The 22,728-nt window shown below is 41.2% G+C and overlaps 1 protein-coding gene across 2 annotated transcripts in view; it reads left to right on the top strand.

Moving 5' to 3' along the window:
- Irag1 (inositol 1,4,5-triphosphate receptor associated 1) overlaps nt 1-22,728 on the top strand; it is a 126,210-nt gene that overhangs the window by 68,991 nt on the left and 34,491 nt on the right. For both annotated transcript variants that reach the window (XM_026395897.2, XM_026395898.2), the window contains exon 12: nt 22,315-22,438. In XM_026395897.2, coding sequence (XP_026251682.2) covers nt 22,315-22,438 — 124 coding nt within the window. The remainder of the gene's footprint in view (nt 1-22,314; nt 22,439-22,728) is intronic.

The raw sequence follows: 22,728 nt of genomic DNA on the forward strand, positions 1-22,728 counted from the left end.
TATAAAAATAATCTATAACCATGGTGCCTTGAGTTGGGGAGGACCAACAGGGTGTGCTGAGAGGGACAAGTGTTTCAGCAGGCTAGGCTCCGTCCTGCTCTGTTCCCCACACCTCCTCCCAGGGGCCACTCACCCTCTAGCCTCTGTGCAGTTGTTCACACCATATATCTCTCCTGACATGCCACCTCCTCTCCATTCTCAACCACATACCTGCCCCTTAAAGCAGTGGGTAAGTCCTACCAGATCTGAAATCCCAGCTGCTTCCTTGATTTCTTTTAAATCACTGCCTATATCCTACTCCTCTGTCTGGCACTTATTAATTTTTTATAGTGGTAAGTATGCACAATATATACTCGACTATTTTTACCATGTGAGCAAACAGTTCTGTTGGCATTAAGCACAGACTGTGCAACTGCCACCACCATCCATCTCCAGAACTTCTTCATCTCCCCAGACTGAACCTCTGCATCCACTAAACACTAGCTCCCCTCTCCTGCCTTGCCCAGCACTTGGCAAACACAGTTCTACTTTCAGTCTCTGACAACTCTTATACAATATTATATCCTACCTCTTGTAATCATAATAAACAATTTCTATAGTGCTTTCTGGAGTATACATCATTTTGCACCTCTGGTTTATTCATTCCCAATAGACTAAAAAGGCAGCAATTCTTGCTCTCATCTTACAATTGAGGAAAGGTGATCCAAAGGGCTCCTGTGTCCAGATTGCATGGTTTTGCCATTGCATGATCACTTTTGAAATGTTTTTTTTTTTTCCATATGATATTTCAGACAAACTGATACAGAAAAGGCCAGTAAGCTGGGGAGAGGTCAGTGGGGCTGCTCCAAGTGTAAAAGTACCTTATGGAACTCTCTTTGTCCTCTGCGGTACTAAGGCACCCCAGTGGACCCCAAGCTTCATGGTTCACAGTGACCACTTCATGCTGCCCATGGTTAGTGACAGCACAGAAGCCTTCTGTTCATGGATGGCCGTGTGCAAGTGTCCTGGGACTCACCAATGAGTTGGAAGCCCCAGTCTGAAATATAGTAACAAACACCTACCTATTCAACATGAGAAAGGAGGTTTCAGGAAAGAAAAATTCCTGACATTTTTTTAAAAGCTAAGTTTTGTTTTAAATGAACCGTCTTTAGAGGAATCTTTTAAAATGAATATTTCTCTACTTTGAATTTTAAAAATTTGCTTATTAAAGCAGATTTGAAACACTTGGAAAAACTTATCTTAAAATTTCACACACAACCCCATAAATTATGAAAAAGTGACAATTGTAATACTTTACAATATTTACTCTATTTATAATTTTTCATAAGTTGATTTGATAGTGTGCATACACTTTCCTTTTCTGCTTTGTTTTTACTTATTTATAAATAATTCCATATATTTTGACTTGTCTTCATATTTATCATTAAAGGGTACATATTTCCTTTTGTATTTATGTATCTATTGTTGGGCATTTTAGTGTTTACAGTTCTTTTAACCATGATTAACAACCCTATTATAAACAATTTTGTACATGTAGGTTTTTTTTTTTTTCTTTCTTCCTTTAAGTTACTCCCTTGGCACATGCTCAGGCTTAAGATTCACTAATTCAAAAGTATAGAAATCTTTGCATTTATTGAATTGCCTCCCATGTATAATGCTATCTCTCTCCAGTGAATACGTATGTTTTTCTCTTAAGCTTGACCAGCTCTGGATTTTGTTTTATATTTGGTCCTATTGAACCAGCCAATCAATAATGACAATTACAATGTGTTGTTATTAGTGTGAAATGCCACTTCATTATTATTGCATTAATTTGCTAGTAAGTTAAAACTTTAAACTTTGAAACATTTACTTTCTTTTTTTTTGTTTTGGGGTGAATCAGCTACTCATTTTTTTGTCTACGAATCCATTCGTGTCCTAGGGTTTTTTGTTGTTGTTAGTAATAAATGAAAACTCTATACGGTGACAGATATTAACCCTGGCTGGCTGTGTTTTTCTCAATTTTTTTATCATTTTTTTCTTTTTAATGAATTAGAGAAATTATAAACTTTTTATACAATCATTTTTGCTTCTTTTCCTTTGGGAATTCTTCCATTATTTTAATCATCATAAAAATATTCTGCGTAGGGCTGGGGATGTGGCTCAAGCGGTAGCGCGCTCAGGTTCGATCCTCAGTACCACATACAAACAAAGATGTTGTGTTCGCCGAAAACTAAAAAAAATAAATAAATATTAAAAAATTCTCTCTCTAAAAAAAAAATATTCTGCGTAGGGAAATAGTTCTATTTCTATTAGTTTGGTTTACCTATACCTTTGTTAATACCACTGAGCCTCATTTTGAGATATAGGTAGATCTTGTTATTGCAGTCATATTTTTAAAGATATATTTCTTCTGTGGCATAGATAGTCATATTTTACATTCTTTTGGATATATATCACAGACTAATGCCCAGATCCCGATCGAGACCACATTGTAATCACTGCTTTCATGATAAGTGCAGTGGGGTTCAATCTCCCCCATTGCTCTTTTTTTCCCAGAATATTTGTTAATATTCAAGAATAGAGAGAGACAATGAAAATAACAGCAAGAGCAACTAGGCAAGAACTTGGGAGATCTGAGTTTGTGTCCCAGCCCAGAAACCAATTAAGGGATCTTTATATGTTCCTCAACCTCTCAGGGTCTCCATTCGAGTTAGAAACTGATACCATTTTGTGTAACATTTTAATTGTGGTTGCTCTAAACCTATACATTGTATTCAGAACTGCCCGAGTATGTTGGTCTTAAAATTTATAGATCTTTTTAAATTTGCAAACAAATAGTTCTCATTTAGGCACAGCATTTGTCCTTCTGATAATTTAGGTATTCCCCTAAAAATTTTGAGGTCCTTTGTGGGTATTACCCTTGTGTCTTCTATGTGGTTTGTACTTTGCCTGTTTATTTATGAAGCAGAGTCATTTTTATTAGATTTTCTAGCTGATAATTAGTGGCACAGATGAATGCCGCTCAGTTTCTTGTATAATAAACATTACTTAACATGGTGGACTGATTATTACGGTGACTAACTGGTGTGGTTACTAGAGGGATTGCTACAGGCTAAGCATGGGACAATGTTGGACCTTAGAAAGTGGCGTGGCCTTCTGCTTATTTTCAACTGAGGATATTGAGGTTTAGGGAGATGAAAGTCATGTGGTTACTAATTACTAAAACCAGGATTGAAGCCCAGATGTGTCCAACTTCAGGGGCCACTTGGCAGAATACTTTTCTTGTTTAATCAACCCACCTGTACTCTTTATTTTATCCAACTCACCATTTGTCCTAGTCGTATGTTCATGTGTGTACATTTCTCTGTGTGTACCTGTGTGTGTTTTATTATTTTGGCAGCATTCTCTAATTTGATAATGGTGATAGGCAAAACATTATTTGCCTTATTTATCCTTTTAGTTAAATTTTTTTCCTCAAAAATCATATTAGGGGCTGGGGATGTGGCTCAAGTGTTAGCACGCTCGCCTGGCATGCATGCAGCCTGGGTTCGATCCTTAGCACCACATACAAACAAAGATGATGTGTCTGCCGAAAACTAAAAAAAAAATAAATATTAAAAAAAATCATATTAAACAAATGTACTATTTGTTTATATGTACTATTTAAATTTTTATTTATTATTTGATATTATATTATTCAATATCATACAATATCTAATAGGAGTAAAATATAAAATATGAATGAAACAATATGGTGTCTGGGCTGGGATACCACACTCACCTCTTTTTTTTAATTCTTTTTAGATATACATGACAGTACAGTGTATTTTGACATATTATATAAAACATGATATTGTTTCATTTTTTATATTATTTTATGTATTTACCCAAGGTAATAGTTTTCTTTTCTTTTTTTTTTTTTTTTTTTTTTATTTATTTATTTATTTATTTTTTTTTTTATTGGTCGTTCATAACATTACATAGTTCTTAATACATCATATTACACGGTTTGATTCAAGTGGATTATGAACTCCCGCTTTTACCCCGTATACAAATTGCTGTATCACATCAGTTACCCTTCCATTGATTGACATATTGCCTTTCTAGTGTCTGATGTATTCTGCTGTCTGTCCTATTGTCTACTATCCCCCCTCCCCTCCCCTCCCCTCCCCTCCCCTTTTCTCTCTCTACCCCTTCTACTGTAAATCATGTCTTCCATTTGTATTCTCTTGACTTACCCCTCCTTACCTCTTATATGACATTTTGTATAACCCTGAGGATCGCCTTCCATTTCCATGCAATTTCCCTTCTCACTCCCTTTCCCTCCCACCTCTCATCCCTGTTTACTGTAAATATTCTTCTCAAGCTCTTCGTCCCTACCCTGTCCTTGTTTACACCCCTTATATCAAAGGAGTCATTTGGTATTTGTTTTTTAAAGATTGACTAGCTTCACTTAGCATAATCTGCTCTAATGCCATCCATTTCCCTCCAAATTCTATAATTTTGTCATTTTTTAATGCAGAGTAATACTCCATAGTGTATAAATGCCACATTTTTTTTATCCATTCATCTATTGAAGGGCATCTAGGCTGGTTCCACAGTCTTGCTATCGTGAATTGAGCTGCTATGAACATCGATGTAGCAGTGTCCCTGTAGCATGCTCTTGTTAGGGCTTTAGGGAATAGACCGAGAAGGGGAATAGCTGGGTCAAATGGTGGTTCCATTCCCAGCTTTCCGAGAAATCTCCATACTGCTTTCCAAATTGGCTGCACCAATTTGCAGTCCCACCAGCAATGAACAAGAGTGCCCTTTTCCCCGCATCCTCTCCAGCACTTATTGTTGTTTGACTTCCTAATGGCTGCCAGTCTTACTGGAGTGAGATGGTATCTTAGGGTAGTTTTGATTTGCATTTCTCTGACTGCTAGCGATGGTGAGCATTTTTTCATGTACTTGTTGATTGATTGTATGTCCTCCTCTGAGAAGTGTCTGTTCAGGTCCTTGGCCCATTTATTGATTGGGTTATTTGTTATCTTATTGTCTAATTTTTTGAGTTCTTTGTATATTCTGGTTATTAGGGCTCTATCTGAAGTGTGTGGAGTAAAGATTTGTTCCCAGGATGTAGGCTCCCTATTTATCTCTCTTATTGTTTCTTTTGCTGAGAAAAAACTTTTTAGTTTGAGTAAGTCCCATTTGTTGATTCTATTTGTTAACTCTAGCGCTATGGGTGTCCTATTGAGGAATTTGGAGCCCGATCCCACAGCGTGTAGATCATAACCAACTTTTTCTTCTATCAGATGCCGTGTCTCTGATTTAATATCAAGCTCCTTGATCCATTTTGAGTTAACTTTTGTGCACGGCGAGAGATAGGGATTCAGATTCATTTTGGTGCAAATGGATTTCCAGTTTTCCCAGCACCATTTGTTGAAGATGCTATCTTTCCTCCATTGCATGCTTTTAGCCCCTTTATCAAAAATAAGATAGTTGTAGTTTTGTGGATTAGTTACTGTGTCCTCTATTCTGTACCATTGGTCCACCCGCCTGTTTTGGTACCAGTACCATGCTGTTTTTGTTACTATTGCTCTGTAGTATAGCTTGAAGTCTGGTATCGCTATACCGCCTGATTCACACTTCCTGCTTAGTATTGTTTTTGCTATTCTGGGTCTTTTATTATTCCATATGAATTTCATGATTCTTTTATCTATTTCTACAAGATATGCTGTTGGGATTTTGATTGGCATTGCATTGAACTTATAGAGAACTTTTGGTAATATCGCCATTTTGATGATGTTAGTTCTGCCTATCCATGAGCAGGGTATGTTTTTCCATCTTCTAAGGTCTTCTTCTATGTCTTTCTTTAGGGTTCTGTAATTTTCATTGTATAAATCTTTCGCCTCTTTTGTTAGGTTGATTCCCAAGTATTTTATTTTTTGGGGGGATATTGTGAATGGAGTAGTTGTCCTCATTTCCGTTTCAGAGGATTTGTCGCTCATATACAGGAACGCCTTTGATTTATGCGTGTTGATCTTATATCCTGCCACTTTGCTGAATTCATTTATTAGCTCTAATAGCTTCTTTGTAGACCCTTTTGGGTCTGCTAGGTATAGAATCATATCATCTGCAAATAGTGATAATTTAAGTTCTTCTTTTCCTATTTTTATGCCTTTAATTTCTTTTGACTGTCTAATTGCTCTGGCCAGTGTTTCGAGGACTATGTTGAACAGAAGAGGTGAGAGAGGGCATCCCTGTCTTGTACCAGATCTTAGAGGGAATGCCTTCAATTTTTCTCCATTCAGAATGATGCTGGCCTGTGGCTTATCATAGATTGCTTTTACAACGTTGAGGTATGATCCTGTTATCCCTAATTTTTCTAGCGTTTTGAACATAAAGGGATGCTGTACTTTGTCGAATGCTTTTTCTGCATCTATTGAGATGATCATATGGTTCTTATTTTTAAGTCTATTGATGTGGTGAATAACATTTATTGATTTCCGTATATTAAACCAGCCTTGCATCCCAGGGATGAATCCTACTTGATCATGATGTATAATTTTTTTGATATGTATTTGAATCCGATTCGCCAGAATTTTATTGAGGATTTTTGCGTCAAGGTTCATTAGAGATATTGGTCTGTAGTTTTCCTTCTTTGATGTGTCTTTGTCTGGTTTCGGAATCAGGGTGATGTTGGCGTCGTAGAATGAATTTGGAAGTTCTCCCTCTTTTTCTATTTCCTGAAATAGCTTGAAAAGTATTGGTGTTAGTTCCTCTTTAAAGGTTTTGTAAAACTCTGCTGTATACCCATCTGGTCCTGGGCTTTTCTTAGTTGGTAGTCTTTTGATGGTTTCTTCTATTTCCTCTATTGTTATTGGTCTGTTTAGGTTGTCTATATCCTCCTGGCTCAATCTGGGCAGATCATAGGACTCAAGGAATTTATCTATGCCTTCACTATCTTCTATTTTATTGGAGTATAAGGATTCAAAGTAATTTCTGATTATCTTCTGTATTTCTGAAGTGTCTGTTGTGATATTGCCTTTTTCATCCTGTATGCTAGTAATTTGGGTTCTCTCTCTTCTTCTCTTCGTTAGCATGGCTAAGGGTCTGTCAATTTTATTTATTTTTTCAAAGAACCAGCTTTTAGTTTTGTCAATTTTTTCAATTGTTTCTTTTGTTTCAATTTCATTAATTTCAGCTCTGATTTTAATTATTTCTTGCCTTCTACTTCTTTTGCTGTTGTTTTGCTCTTCTTTTTCTAGGATTTTGAGATGAAGTATGAGATCATTTATTTGTTGGTTTTTTCTTTTTTTGAGGAATGAACTCCAAGCAATGAATTTTCCTCTTAGAACTGCTTTCAATGTGTCCCATAGATTCCGATATGTTGTGTCTGTGTTTTCATTTAACTCTAGGAATTTTTTAATTTCCTCCTTGATGTCTTCTAAAACCCATTGATCACTCAGCAACCTATTGTTCATTCTCCAGGTGATGCTTGCTTTTTCCTTTCTTCTTTTATCATTGATTTTCAGTTTCATTCCATTATGATCAGATAAGATGCATGGTATTATCTCTACCCCTTTGTATTGTCTAAGAGTTGCCCTGTGACATAGTATATGGTCTATTTTTGAGAAGGTTCCATGTGCTGCTGAGAAAAAAGTGTAGCTACTTGATGTTGGGTGGTATAGTCTATATATGTCAATTAAGTCTAGGTTGTTAATTGTGTTATTGAGTTCTATAGTTTCCTTATTTAACTTTTGTTTGGAAGATCTGTCCAGTGGTGAGAGAGGTGTGTTGAAGTCTCCCATGATTATTGTATGTTGGTCTATTAGACTCTTGAACTTGAGAAGAGTTTGCTTGATGAATACAGCTGCACCATTATTTGGGGCATATATATTTATGATTGTTATGTCTTGTTGGTGTATGGTTCCCTTGAGCAGTATGAAGTGTCCTTCTATATCCCTTTTGATTAGCTTTGGCTTGAAATCTATTTTATTAGATATGAGTATGGACACTCCTGCTTGTTTCCGCGGTCCATATGAGTGATATGATTTTTCCCAACCTTTCACCTTCAGTCTATGTATATCTTTTCCTATCAAATGCGTCTCCTGTAGACAGCATATTGTTGGGTCTTGTTTTTTGATCCATTCTACTAGCCTGTGTCTCTTAATTGGTGAGTTTAAGCCATTAACATTTAGGGTTATTATTGAGATATGGTTTGTTCTTCTATCCATATTTGTTTATTGATGTTACTAAACCTGATTTGTTATCCTCTATGACTACTTTCCCCCCTTTACTGTCCTACCTCCCATTGTTGGTTTTCAATGTTGTTTTCCATTTCCTCTTCCTGTAATGTTTTGCCAAGGATTTTTTGAAGAGATGGTTTTCTAGCTGCGAATTCTTTTAACTTTTGTTTATTGTGGAAGGTTTTAATTTCATCTTCTAACCTGAAGCTTAATTTCGCCGGATACAAGATTCTTGGTTGGAGCCCATTGTCTTTCAGTGTTTGAAATATGTTATTCCAGGATCTTCTAGCTTTCAGAGTCTGTGTTGAGAGATCAGCTGTTATCCTGATTGGTTTACCCCTAAATGTAATCTGCTTTCTTTCTCTTGCAGCTTTTAAAATTCTCTCCTTATTCTGTATGTTGGACATCTTCATTATAATGTGTCTAGGTGTGGATCTCTTATGATTTTGCACATTCGGCGTCCTGTAGGCTTCTAGGATTTGGGATTCTGTCTCAATCTTCAATTCTGGGAAGTTTTCTCGTATTATTTCACTGAATAGACTGTTTATTCCTTTGGAATGGAGCTCTGTGCCTTCCTGTATCCCAATGACTCTTAAATTTGGTCTTTTGATATTGTCCCATAATTCTTGGATGTTCTGCTCATGGTTTCTTAGCAGACTTGCTGAGCTGTCTATGTTCTTTTCCAGTTGAAATACTTTGTCTTCATTGTCTGATGTTCTCTCTTCTAAGTGATCTACTCTGCTGGTAGTATTCTCAATTGAGTTTTTAAGTTGGTTTATTGTTTCCTGCATTTCTAGAATTTCAATTTGTTTGTTTTTTATTACCTCTATCTCCCTGTGAAATTGATCTTTGACTTCCTGGATTTGTTTGTCAATGTGATCTTTCATTGTCTGATTTTGCTGTCTCATGTCTTCCTTGAGACTCCAGATCATCTGAAGCATATATATCCTGAACTCTTTATCTGATATTCCATCTGTTGCAGCTATTACCTCTTCTAAAGTTGAGTTGACCTGCATTGCTTGTGGTCCTTTCTTTCCTTGTCTTTTCATACTGCCCGCGTTTCTTTCTGCTTGGTGCAACTGTTGTGTTTTGAAATTTACCCCCTATTTATTTATGTTGCTCTTGTATACTTGAAAAGTCTCCCTTGCAGGTGCGGGCGGCGGCTGTGCCCCTACTCCAATTGGGGTGACGTGTCTATCACGCAGGCGGCTCTCTGGGCCTGTTCCGGGAGTGGAAGGCGGCTCTGCTCTGTCCGTATTCCAATTGGGGTGTCGTGACTACAATGCTGGCAGATCGCTGGGCCTCTTCCGGGCGTGGGCGGTGGGCTTGGCTGGTGGGATTCCACCTAATGGCAGTCCCTAACCTCCCTGCTTGCTAATTAATGGCTTCTCTGAGGCGCCACGCCTTCTGTAGCTGCGGGGCAGGCCGCGCGAATCAGTTGGCCTGGATCTCCGGGGTCCTGCTGCTGGCTGTTTTGATGTTACAAGCTGTTGGAGAGTGGTGGTGTATTCTTCAGCTTTCCCGGATGGTGGCCACTGACTGCCTGGATGGAGTGTCCGCTGTTTTGATGTTGCACTCTGAAGGAGAGTGGCGGTGTATCCTTCAGCTTTCCTGGATGGTGGCCGCTGACTGCCTCGGTGGAGTGTCCACTGTGGGGGATGGGACTGTACCGCTTTCTTCCCCTTCTGAGAACCCGAGCTCGGCCCAAGGGTCCGTGTGGGCTTGGCTGGTGGGATTCCACCTAATGGCCTTCCCTAACCTCCCTGCTTGCCAATTAATGGCTTCACTGAGGCGCCACGCCTTCTGTAGCCGCAGGGCAGGCCACGCGAATCAGTTGGCCTGGCTCTCCGGGCCCTGTTGCAGGCTGCTGGGATCCCTGGCACTCTATCACTTTGATTCTTTCTGCTTGCCCCTCCCGCAGCGCTGGCTAGCCAGGTTTCCTTTTGGCTGCTACTGGGAGGAGGGGTTGGAGGTCAGGTGTCTCTGGTTTCCCCCTAGCCTGTATGGAGGCTCAGCTTGATACTCCCTCTCCCGGCAAGCCTAGGAGAGATTTTATGCGAATTCCCGCTGTCTGGGGGGTGAGCTGAATGACACCGACCTGTTTTGATGTCGCACTCTGAAGGAGAGTGGCGGTGTATCCTTCAGCTTTCCCGGATGGTGGCCGCTGACTGGCTCGGCGGAGTGTCCGCTGTGGGGGATGGGACTGTACCGCTTCCTTCCCCTTCTGAGAACCCGTGCTCGGCCCAAGGGTCCGTGTGGGCTTGGCTGGTGGGATTCCACCTAATGGCCTTCCCTAACCTCCCTGCTTGCCAATTAATGGCTTCACTGAGGCGCCACGCCTTCTGTAGCCGCAGGGCAGGCCACGCGAATCAGTTGGCCTGGCTCTCCGGGCCCTGCTGCAGGCTGCTGGGATCCCTGGCGCTCTATCACTTTGATTTTTTCTGCTTGCCCCTCCCCCAGCGCTGGCTAGCCAGGTTTCCTTTTGGCTGCTACTGGGAGGAGGGGTTGGAGGTCAGGTGTCTCTGGTTTCCCCCTAGCCTGTATGGAGGCTCAGCTTGATACTCCCTCTCCCGGCAAGCCTAGGAGAGATTTTATGCGAATTCCCGCTGTCTGGGGGGTGAGCTGAATGACACCGACCTGTTTTGATGTCGCACTCTGAAGGAGAGTGGCGGTGTATCCTTCAGCTTTCCCGGATGGTGGCCGCTGACTGGCTCGGCGGAGTGTCCGCTGTGGGGGATGGGACTGTACCGCTTCCTTCCCCTTCTGAGAACCCGTGCTCGGCCCAAGGGTCCGTGTGGGCTTGGCTGGTGGGATTCCACCTAATGGCCTTCCCTAACCTCCCTGCTTGCCAATTAATGGCTTCACTGAGGCGCCACGCCTTCTGTAGCCGCAGGGCAGGCCACGCGAATCAGTTGGCCTGGCTCTCCGGGCCCTGCTGCAGGCTGCTGGGATCCCTGGCGCTCTATCACTTTGATTTTTTCTGCTTGCCCCTCCCCCAGCGCTGGCTAGCCAGGTTTCCTTTTGGCTGCTACTGGGAGGAGGGGTTGGAGGTCAGGTGTCTCTGGTTTCCCCCTAGCCTGTATGGAGGCTCAGCTTGATACTCCCTCTCCCGGCAAGCCTAGGAGAGATTTTATGCGAATTCCCGCTGTCTGGGGGGTGAGCTGAATGACACCGACCTGTTTTGATGTCGCACTCTGAAGGAGAGTGGCGGTGTATCCTTCAGCTTTCCCGGATGGTGGCCGCTGACTGGCTCGGCGGAGTGTCCGCTGTGGGGGATGGGACTGTACCGCTTCCTTCCCCTTCTGAGAACCCGTGCTCGGCCCAAGGGTCCGTGTGGGCTTGGCTGGTGGGATTCCACCTAATGGCCTTCCCTAACCTCCCTGCTTGCCAATTAATGGCTTCACTGAGGCGCCACGCCTTCTGTAGCCACAGGGCAGGCCACGCGAATCAGTTGGCCTGGCTCTCCGGGCCCTGCTGCAGGCTGCTGGGATCCCTGGAACTCTATCACTTTGATTTTTTCTGCTTGCCCCTTCCCCCAGCGCTGGCTAGCCAGGTTTCTTTTTGGCTGCTACTGGGAGGAGGGGTTGGAGGTCAGGTGTCTCTGGTTTCCCCCTAGCCTGTATGGAGGCTCAGCTTGATACTCCCTCTCCCGGCAAGCCTAGGAGAGATTTTATGCGAATTCCCGCTGTCTGGGGGGTGAGCTGAATGACACCGACCTGTTTTGATGTCGCAATCTGAAGGAGAGTGGCGGTGTATCCTTCAGCTTTCCCGGATGGTGGCCGCTGACTGGCTCGGCGGAGTGTCCGCTGTGGGGGATGGGACTGTACCGCTTCCTTCCCCTTCTGAGAACCCGTGCTCGGCCCAAGGGTCCGTGTGGGCTTGGCTGGTGGGATTCCACCTAATGGCCTTCCCTAACCTCCCTGCTTGCCAATTAATGGCTTCACTGAGGCGCCACGCCTTCTGTAGCCGCAGGGCAGGCCACGCGAATCAGTTGGCCTGGCTCTCCGGGCCCTGCTGCAGGCTGCTGGGATCCCTGGCACTCTATCACTTTAATTTTTTCTGCTTGCCCCTCCCCCAGCGCTGGCTAGCCAGGTTTCCTTTTGGCTGCTACTGGGAGGAGGGGTTGGAGGTCAGGTGTCTCTGGTCAAGGTAATAGTTTTCTCCTCCAAGTTTCAAAATTGAATTTTACCAAATGTCCTTTGGATATCTATTGAAAAAAATCATATGAATTATTTTATGTAATTTATTTAATAATTTTCCATAAATGGAAATAAATCTTTATTTCTGGTGTTCTTACTTCTGGGTATTGGAATGAACTCATTTAATTATGACGTCTTTTCTTTTATATGTCCTACCAAATTCTCAATATTGGTATCTCTTTTAAAGTATTGTGCAACTTTCCTGCTTAGGTAAAATAGAATCTAAATTATTGTAACAGAGAACCCCAATACAATAACGTGTTGGAGAGTGGAGGTTGTTTCACTCTGGAGTAAAAGGTCCAAAGTGAGCTGTTCAAGTATCAGTTGCTGCTGCTCCAAGCAAGCATTCTGGGACCCTGGTTTCTTCCCTGTTGTCATTTTGCCATGGCCTGTGGTGTTAGACTAGCTACAAAGTCAAAGCTCAATCAGATCTTGGTTTTCACTACATGGAAGGAGAAAGAGTGGAGATCCAGAGTAGATAGATAGATAAGTGGGGTAGGGATTGCATACCTCTTTTTATCTGCATTGTGTAGAGGCTGATGTCACATGACCATAACCAGCAGAAAGGAATCTAGGGACCTGGTTGCTAGCCAGACAGCTGGCCATATACCCAAATTAAACTCCATCCAGTTGGGCAGATTTTGGTGGGTGACTAGGTGCTTATCATATTGTCTTTTTACTTAACATATACTTACCTATATTTAACATATATGGAACTTTTTAAAGTTGTTTTATAGTATTGCACAAAGAACTGATATAAATACGTATATTTTTACACATTCACCTTTTATTTTATTCTTTTGGATATACATGACAGTAGAGTATATTTTGAGATATTATATATACATGGGGGTATAATTTCCCATTCTTGTAGTTGTATATGATGTGGAGTTACACTGTTCGTGTATTCATATATGAACATAGGAAAGTTATGTCTGATTCATTCTACTGTCTTTCCTAAACCCATCTCCCCTACCTTCCCTTCATTCCCCCTTGTCTAATCCAATGAACTTCTATTATTTCCTCACCCACTCCCCTTATAGTGTGTTGGCATCCACATATCAGAGAAAATATTCAGCCTTTTGGTTTTCTGGGACTGGCTGATTTCACTTAGCATGATAGTCTCCAGTTTCATCCATTTACCTGCAAATGCCATAATTTCATTCTTCTCTATGGCTTAGTAATATTCCATCGTGTATATATGCCACATTTTCTTTATTCATTCATCTGTTGAAGGGCATGTAGGTTGGCTCAATAGCTTAGTTATTGTGAATTAAGTCTCTATAAACATTGATTATATTATTCTACTTTTTCTATTATTTTTGATAATGGTGATAGTATCTATATTATTTCTACTTTTTCTCTATTACTAAAAAATTGTATAATGAACATTGTCCTACATGTATCTTTATAGAAATGCATGTTTTCCTAAGGGATATTATTCTATAAGTGCAATTGATTGATCAAAAGGTATTTACATTTAAATGTATAACACACTGCCAAATTAGTTTACAAAAGATTTTGCCAATATAAATATCTACTATCTACAGCAGAACCTCACTATCCAATATTAATAAAGAATAAACTGGATCTTAGAAGTAAAATGATCAGGTAAATGAATGATTCTTATTAGCACAAAATTTAACCCGGATAGGTCTTCAATAAATGCAAACTTCCTCTTAACTTTCTCTCAGTTTGATAGAGTGGATGGTTAAGAGTTCAAGCTTCATCATTTACTAGCTGCAAAGCCTTGAGCAAGTTTCTCATTTTCTTGGTGCCTCAGTTTGCTCATCTATAAAATGGGGATTATATTGGCACCTGCTTCACTGAGCTGGTATAATGCTCTCTGTGTTACTAGTCTTTAGTCCAGCAGGCACCTGACTATAGAACTCTATCTTGTTGACCAGGTGGAACTTTTTTTTTTTTTTAAACTCTGCTCCACAGTGATAGGTCAGCGAAGGAGATGTGGGCAGCTGTACATTTGGACTGCCATTTGCAGAATTCCTTCTCTTACATTCTGAAAGCCCCTTTCCCTACCAGGACAAAAGTCTCTGGGAGCACTCTGAGAGCTGGCCCAGAGAGTATTTACAGGTTCTAAATTCAACAATGCATATGAGCTCATGGGGCAAACTCGAGTCTCTTAAGATGCTTGCTGGCTGTTCCTTGGGGAAATGGGGTAGATTCTTATCAGAACATTCTGGAGTCCTCAGAACTTTGGCTCTCCTTCAGTTTCTGAGAACTGGGAGGCTCTTTTCCCTGCTGCATCTGATCTGTCCAACAATCCAACCAGTTCCTTTGTTTGTTCTTTGATCACTTGCAGGCTATTTCAGGACAAAGATGTGCGGCTGATGTGAGCCAGGGCTCACATTATATGATCTACATTAGATGATACAATGCATTAGATGAAAAAGACTCAAGGCCTACTCTCAAGGGGAGGGTCTTGTCCAGCTATCATCCAGTCATCTCAGCTACCTCAACAGCTTCCTAACCAGCCTCTCAGCCTGCACTCCTGACCCCCTCACCCCAACCAGTCCCTCAGCCTGCACTCCTGACCCCCTCACTCACCTCAGACCATGACCACAGAGCCAGAGGAATCTCTGAAATAAAAATCTGTTTCGGTATGTTCAGAGGCTTTATTCTGCTCTTAGGATGAGCACTTGAATCCTTAGTGGGACCTACAAGGCTCGTGTGGTGAACCCACTTAGCTCCCAGCGTCTTCTGGGGCCACTCTCCCTCTCACTGTTAACATTTGTCCTCCTTTCAGCCTCTCATTCCTCACCCTTTTTAGGCTTGGCACATGCTATTCCCTCTACATGGAATGTTCTGCCTCTTTGCCTAATGAGCTCCCATTTATTCCTAAACTATCTAGTCAAAAGTCACTTTTCTATGGAAGGCTTTTCTGGCACCTCCAGTTCTCTTCTTTGTAAAAATTATCAGAGTATAAAATGAAATGTTTAGATTTTTCTCTGATTAACCTCTGTACCCTCAGATAATAAGCTCTCAGAGGACAGTCATGTGCCAATTTTGCCTGGAATTAAGTAAGCACCTCAGTAGATGTGCTTACTAATACAAGGGTTGACAAAGTAACTAGAATACATGGTGATAAGACTTTAAAAATATTTTTAAAAATTGTATAGATGCAGTAAACAGATTTGCAATGCGAGCTCTCATCTTGAGTGCTTTATTTTCTCCTGACCTGAGCAACAGTTATTAGATCATGAGGAAATAGTCAATTCAAAACACGGACCATAGAGTCCCCAGCCTGCCATTAGGTCTGAACAACTGAGCAATTTTGGCATATATCTAGAGGGTTAATAGTTTAGAGCAAAGGCAATGGTTTTAAATTGTACATTTTTTTTCTTGCAAATGTTCAGATTTATTTCTCTGGGTGAGCAATTTCAGTGTATAGAATCTAAGCCATTACTAAGCTGCTGAACTGGGAGACCAAAGGAGGAAAAAAAAAATAGAATGTAAAGTACTTAGGAACAAAGAGGAAGAAGCAGCCCTCTTAATAGGGGTGGATTGGGGAAGGTTTCAAGAGAAGCAACTTCAATCTGAGGAAGAGTAGGCCATCCTGGGCAGGGCGGTCAGTGGGAACAAAGATATGTAGGTATGTAGGTATAATCTAGTGCTTGGCATGTTTCAGGAACAGAAGGAATCCCAGGTGAATCAAGTGTGGCCTGTGTGGCCCCAGAGATGAGCAGTGGGGCTGGAGCAGTGGGCCAGGATGAGGAGGGCTGAAGTCTTTGCTGGCCAAAGTTGATGAGTTTGAACTTCATCTAGGACACTGTGGAAAACCAGAGACACCTGAAGGTGAGGTAGCTCAGGATTTAATCCATCGATTAGAATCATTCTGGACAGATTACAAAAGATAGCTTGAGACAGAAGAGGCTGTAGGAGGACAGGGAAACAGCAAGGAGATGGTATAAATGTCAAGAGGACAGTTCGAGAGCTAATTGGAAGCAAGCTTAGCCGGATTTGACAAGGGGGATGAAGGTGAAGGGGAGACCTGAAAGACCCCAGGCATCCACATGCCCAGCTACGTAGTAGATGGTGACATTAATCAGGATGGGAGCATGAGAGGGGAGCTCGCTAGAATAGACAGCGTGTTTGGATTTGGATACAGGAATGCCCGCAGGAAGCAGCCAGGATGCAATTGTCTGTCAGACCTGCTTTTGCATCCTGGCTCTCCCACTAACCAGGTGGGCCTGGGGAATCTACTTAGCATAGATGAGCTCCAGTTTCCCTGGTGGGGGGCTTATTTACTTTGCAGGGCTACTGTAAGAGATAAATAAGAATGATCATCTAATGTGTAGCTCATGATAAATGGTGGCTATTGAAGTTATTTCATTCTCTTTATCCAGGTGGTCATGTCTAAGATGTGGCTGGATATCTGGATCTGAATTTTGAGAGAGTTGTGGGCTGAGGCAGAGAAGTAGATTGATGGGCAGTAATTCCAGATAGCCCTAAACTGGGCTCAGAGTCTCATATCTCACACAGAGCAGAGCCCTTCCTGAGAAGACAGATGTGCAGAAAATTTATTCCAACCAGTAGCCTTGGCTTTGGAGGATCATCCTGTGTTCAGAACATTTTTAACAAAGCCCCAAAGTTTATTTTCCTCAAATCCCTGAGATGTCCAGAAACCAGTGTTTTCATTAGGATGAGCAAGTATAAGCAGATGTTTTGAAACATTAAAAATGGTTCATGCTCATTATCAAGAATTTCAACTCATAATGAAAGATAGGAAGAAGAAAGTAAAAAGTAGCTTACACCAAAAACCCCCTCCCTACAAAATACAGAAGGAGGAAAGGAGGGAGATTAGACTAGATGAACTTTTACAAAATAAAAAAAAAAATTACAACTTAATTGAGTTTGAATTAAAGTGAAGTGAAACCATAGGACTTGCTGAATTTTGGTAATTGCTTCCTCCAAAGAGAAGAAATTAGTTTCTAAAAGTTTTGAAATTGTATTATGAAATTCATTAGGGGTTTGGAGTTGTGGTTGGTTTCTGCATGTTTTACATCCAGATGGTTATTCTAAACTTTGTACCCAGCACTTGTTTTAACCAGGTAAGACACACAAACCAGAGAAATGATTCTTAGGAAGGAAGATACTTTTACTCACAGATTCCCCAAAACAGGAGACACAGCCCACCTTGGCACAAGGCCACCTGGGCAAGGATCAGGGTTAGTCAAGAGGCAGAGGAGGGAGGGGAGAATAGAACCCAGGCCCTTACTGGGGTTTTCATGGGAAGGAATGGGTAAAGGAAGGGAAAGGGTACCCTGAGTAAGCTTAGGATTGGATAGCTTGAATAATATTGTCAGGCTTGGCTAGAGGTGAGGTGTCTGGTCGTCAGGTCCTTGTTCCTGGGTGATTTAGAGCAGGAAGAATATTGGCTTGGAGTGTGTGAGTTTGATAAAGGAAATGGTTGGGTGCAGGTTCTGGATTGGTTGGTTTGATTGTTAAAGCTGAACTTGAAAGAAACTTGGCTTCTATCTCCAGGAATTACCTTGCCTTGGAAAGGCAGTATCTCCAGGATTAAGGCCCCAAACGCCTGACACCAAGAATAAAGACAAGAACATTTTGTCACTACTGACTTCCTGGGGGAAAAGATGAGAATGGCAGCATTTCTTCCCACCCTCATACTCTTCCTGCCTTTTATGTCACTACCTATACATGTGCTGAATTCTCCTTTGTTTATTGTCAAGGTTATAGCTTTTATAATCCATTCTGCAGCCATGGTTTTTACAGTTGTTCAGTCTTGGACTTACATGTAAAAGGATGTCATGTTCACCACTGGTACTTTACCATGGCTCACCATCCCCAAATTGATTTTGATTTTTGTCTTGGTTAACTGGAATTTCATGATCATAGTTTGCTCAGGAGGGATGAAAGATGCTGTATTCCCTGAGTTCTAACATGTCTGTAAATGTTGTTCAGGTCTTGAACAATAACTTACACAATTGTAAAATCCTTCCCCTTAGAGCTCTGTAGATTTGCTCCACTGACTTCAGTAGAGAAATCGAAGGCCAGTTGTTTGCCTGCACTCCTTAGCAATCACCTCCCCGTAACAGGTATCTTACTTTTCTGTGACGGTGGCTGGAGAAGCATTTCTTTATCTACCTATCTTCTTATGCCAAATGCCCCTTACCTACAAATTCAGGAGGAAGGGGGGAGGGAGATGAGACTAGATGAACTTTTTCAAAATTGAAATACATTTTTTTAAAAAATAGGAGGTCAACTTACAACTTCTGCTTTCTCCTCATTTCAGGAAATTTTTTCTTCTGTTATATCTTTGAATATGTTCTTTGTTTCATTGGTTTGCGTCACTATTCCAGAGAGAACATAATCTACACAGTGGTCAACAGTGTCTCAACTCCAGGTTCATATTCCATCTCTATATACGTCATTCTTTTGTTAATTTTTTTTTTTAATTCTAGATGGACACAATGCTTTATTCTATTTATTTGTTTTTATGTGGTGCTGAGGATCAAACCCAATGCCTCACAAGTGCTAGGCAAATGCTCTACCACTGAGCTCCAGCCCCAGCTCCATGTTTCATTCTTTATTTTCTTCCTTGCCTTCCTTGTGATCATTCAATCTCTCTCACCTTCCTTATTAATTCTATTTGAAGCTCTCTCTATATATTTCATATTATTATATTTTATTTTCCAACTTTTGGTTACTTCTATATTTTCCAGTTCTGTTATTTTGATCTTCAATTTCTTTCCTTATGTAGAAACCCTCTTTTATCTCTGTACAATCTTCTCATCTCATCCTTCCTTGCTTATTTTAGTTTGTTTTTTTTCCAGGTTCTAATTTCTCCTTGAGTCAACAAATTTCTGGCATATATTTTGCACAGAAATGCATTTTTGCATTTTGATTTTTTTTTTTTGCAGCTATGTTTCCATCCTGACATCTGTCTCCTACATGTTTCCCTTTTTTCTTCCTTTCTACCTTCCTTCCTTCTGTCCTTCCTCTTTTAACTTTAGTATTTTTGTATAGCTGCCATACATTGGTTTTCATTTGCTTTCTTTCTGATCTGGACATGTCTACTTGGATTTTCTTTTGCCCACATACATTGTGTGGGTTATTTTTCATTGACTTCTTTGCACCTCGTCTGAGATCTCATTACCCTTCCTTCAGCCCTTTAGTTGAAGACTGGGTATTTTGTGTCTGTCTGCTTGTTACTGGTGGAGAAAAGGGGAAGTTCAGACAGAGCTGTGAATAGTAGTGTTTGCAGGACTGGTTTTTGCTCTTTTCTATAGCCCCCAAACTTGGGTTCATTAAAGCAGATTGGGGGGTGTATCTGTTTCCTTGGTGGGGAATTGTGAGCTTTGGATTGTTTCTCTAACTTAGGGGACTCTTAGAGACAACCTGTCCAGGGGTTTATCTTCAGACTAGGCCCATCCTCCCAGGAGCCACTCATTCCTCTGCCAGGCAAAGGAAGGAAAAAACATCAAAATCCAAGACATTTGGTCACTTTGCCAGTTTCAGAAGTGAGGTGGGGGTGGGGATGGCTTCAATTGGGGATTTCCATGTTTCCCCCGCCAATCACTCCATCCAAGGAGCTTGTCTTATTTTTAATCTTCCTTTCTGGTAAATCCCCCTATATTGTTCAAGATAAGCAACTCGGATAGAATTCTGTAGAATTCTGTGTAATCATTCTGCTTTTCCTCTCCCCTCTGAGCTAGTAAGAAATGCTAAGTGGCAACACAGTTGTTCCTCTCTTTTTCCTTCCTTAAAGCATTGGTGTGTGGGATGGAGACCCTCTAACCTGGAAAACTTGTGAGTGTCCTCCTCAGGCAGCCACTCACCCCTCCATCCACTTCCCTGCCGTTCTGTGTCATTGCACTGCATCAGAATTTCTCCTCTCATATCTTTGCAGAACTCATTCTTTGGGGGAGGAAGAAAAAAAGAGTTATCAAGGATGGGAGCTCAGTGTATATTATAGTAATTTCTGTCTTTCTCTAAACATTATTTTTAAAGAGTGTTGCCATTTCCTGTATTTGAACATTGCTGGTGTATTTTGGGTTGATTTTTAAATTTTTTGTTGCTAATTTGGTCCCATTCAGGAGGAAAGTGGTTGATTCTGAGATCCACCAATTCTGGAATCACTCTTAAGGGAGTTATTTTAACAAGAGTTAGATTCACTAAGTAGTTCCTTTTGTCTTGTTTCTTCTTTCCTCCCTCCCTCCCTCCCTCCCTGCTTCCCTCCCTTCCATCCTTCCTTCCTTCCCACTTAACCTAAGGGACTTTTCTAGGCAAAAGCCCCTGGTATAGTTCCACTCAATTATTAGGCTTCACTTTGTTCGGTCTATCATACACAGTTCTCAGCAGCCCACAGCATAATTGGTTCTCTGCTGAGTGTGGTGGAGCAATGCCAGAGGTAGCACAAGGTTGGCCATCTGTCACCTGGAAATATCAGAGAGCAATAATTGCCTATCAACCAAAGAGTTGACAGGTAGCTAAGAGTGTATCTAGTCAATGTTAAACCAAAAAAAAAAAAAAAAAAAACCAAACAAACAAACCATTGTTGACGATCTCTGACAGACGGCCCTGCAGTCTGTGCTTGGATACCTTGAAAATCAGGGAACCCATGAACATCATTCTGTTATTAGGAAGCTAAAAGTATTTAAAAATTCTTAACTTTGAGCCCAACTCTATCCTCTTTTCTCTGCATGGCTCCTTTGGTGAGGTTTCTATTCACATGGCTCCTAGTCTTAGGGCTATTTGGATGGTTGCTATAACTAGTCCTGATCTCCAGCCTGGCCTACAGTCCTGGAAAATGACCAAGCAGGTTGGGAATCTGCTAGGTCAAAGTCCATGATAGAGATAAATGTAAATTCCTGAATGCAAATGGAAAACAATCATTGTATGGGATTAGGATACCTAATTAAAAAATTAAATTAAATTAAAAAGAAATTGGAGGATTTGACTTAACCCTAGTAAACTATGAACCCATAGCAAGGCATAGAAAGTCTACATTGTGTGAATAACGAATGTCAATGTCAAAGTCACTTTCTAAAGTCCTCCTACGCTGAACTTGTTAGAGCACACCTAGGCCTCCAAAACAACAAACCAGGATGCAGGCATGAACCTTGGATCATGGTCAGCCACACTGAGAAGCTAGAAGGGCTGGAGGCTGCAGAAGGGAAACTCTGAAGAGATGCAAGAGGTGTCTCCAAATAAGAGAAAGCTTTTTGAGATCACAGCACAGATCCAGCCTGGTTTCAGGATATAACAAAAGGCTATTCCTTGGCTCTGTTGCTAGTAGGCATCTATATTTTAGAGATATGTAAAAGGGCCTTGAGGTCCTGGACCTTAACTTTGCCTTAGACATTCCCTGTTTCTTTTTCTATCTAAGTAGCAATGAAACCAAATGCTGATTTCTAGGTGGGAACTGGAAAATAGAACTTTTGAATATACATAAGGAAAAATAACTGGATATGAGACCTCCTGAGAAACTGCCAGGTAGAGAGTTTTTTCCCACTCACTTATTATAGCCAAACAGGCAACCAGTTTTCAGTTGCCCAAAAACAACATCTGTTCCCAGACATAAGATCATGCTTGATACTGTGGGGAACTATGGGAAGAAAGAATTTGAAACAGGCAGACCTAGTCTGAAGTCTGGCTATGCCATTTACTCTGCCTGTAATCTTGGGCAAGTTACTTAACCTTGTTGAGCCTTGGCTAAGCTACCTGTAAAACAGGAGGATGATGTTCTAGCTCATTGGTTCATTATGATAAATAAGATGATAATTATGAAAACTCTTATCATCTAACTAGGTGTTTATAAGTGTTCAAATTCTTCCTCCCCACCCCACCCCCGAAAGTAGCTGCCAATAGTTTTACTGTGATTTCAAAAAGGCATTTCAAAAGAAAGCACTTTCATTTTTCAGGGATCCCTTCTGAATTCTCTCCAACTATTGAGGAAGAAGAGTCAAAGAGTGGTTTGGATGTCATGCCCAATATTTCTGATGTGCTGCTGCGCAAACTGCGAGTCCACAAGTCCCTCCCTGGAAGGTAAAATCAGAACTTGGATTGCAGAAGAGCTGTATTGGGTGGTGCCTGTGTTAGATTCTAGGTGGGACACAGAGAACTAATCTTGGTTCTTAATCCCAGAAGGGCTAAAGTCCAGTGGTCCAGGAAGGGGTAATGAATTCAAAATAAAAAGAATAAGAAAGGGCCAAACTGGGAGTTTCCATCTGAAAGAGTGTGCAGGATTCACAGGTGGGCATAGCCCTTTGGACATAGGGCCACCAGAAACTCATTGGAGCAGATGGTGCAGGCTTTGGGACGGGAGAGATGGGTTT

The sequence above is a fragment of the Urocitellus parryii genome, chromosome 4 (assembly GCF_045843805.1).
Source record: "Urocitellus parryii isolate mUroPar1 chromosome 4, mUroPar1.hap1, whole genome shotgun sequence".
In the NCBI taxonomy this organism is placed as follows: domain Eukaryota; kingdom Metazoa; phylum Chordata; class Mammalia; order Rodentia; family Sciuridae; genus Urocitellus; species Urocitellus parryii.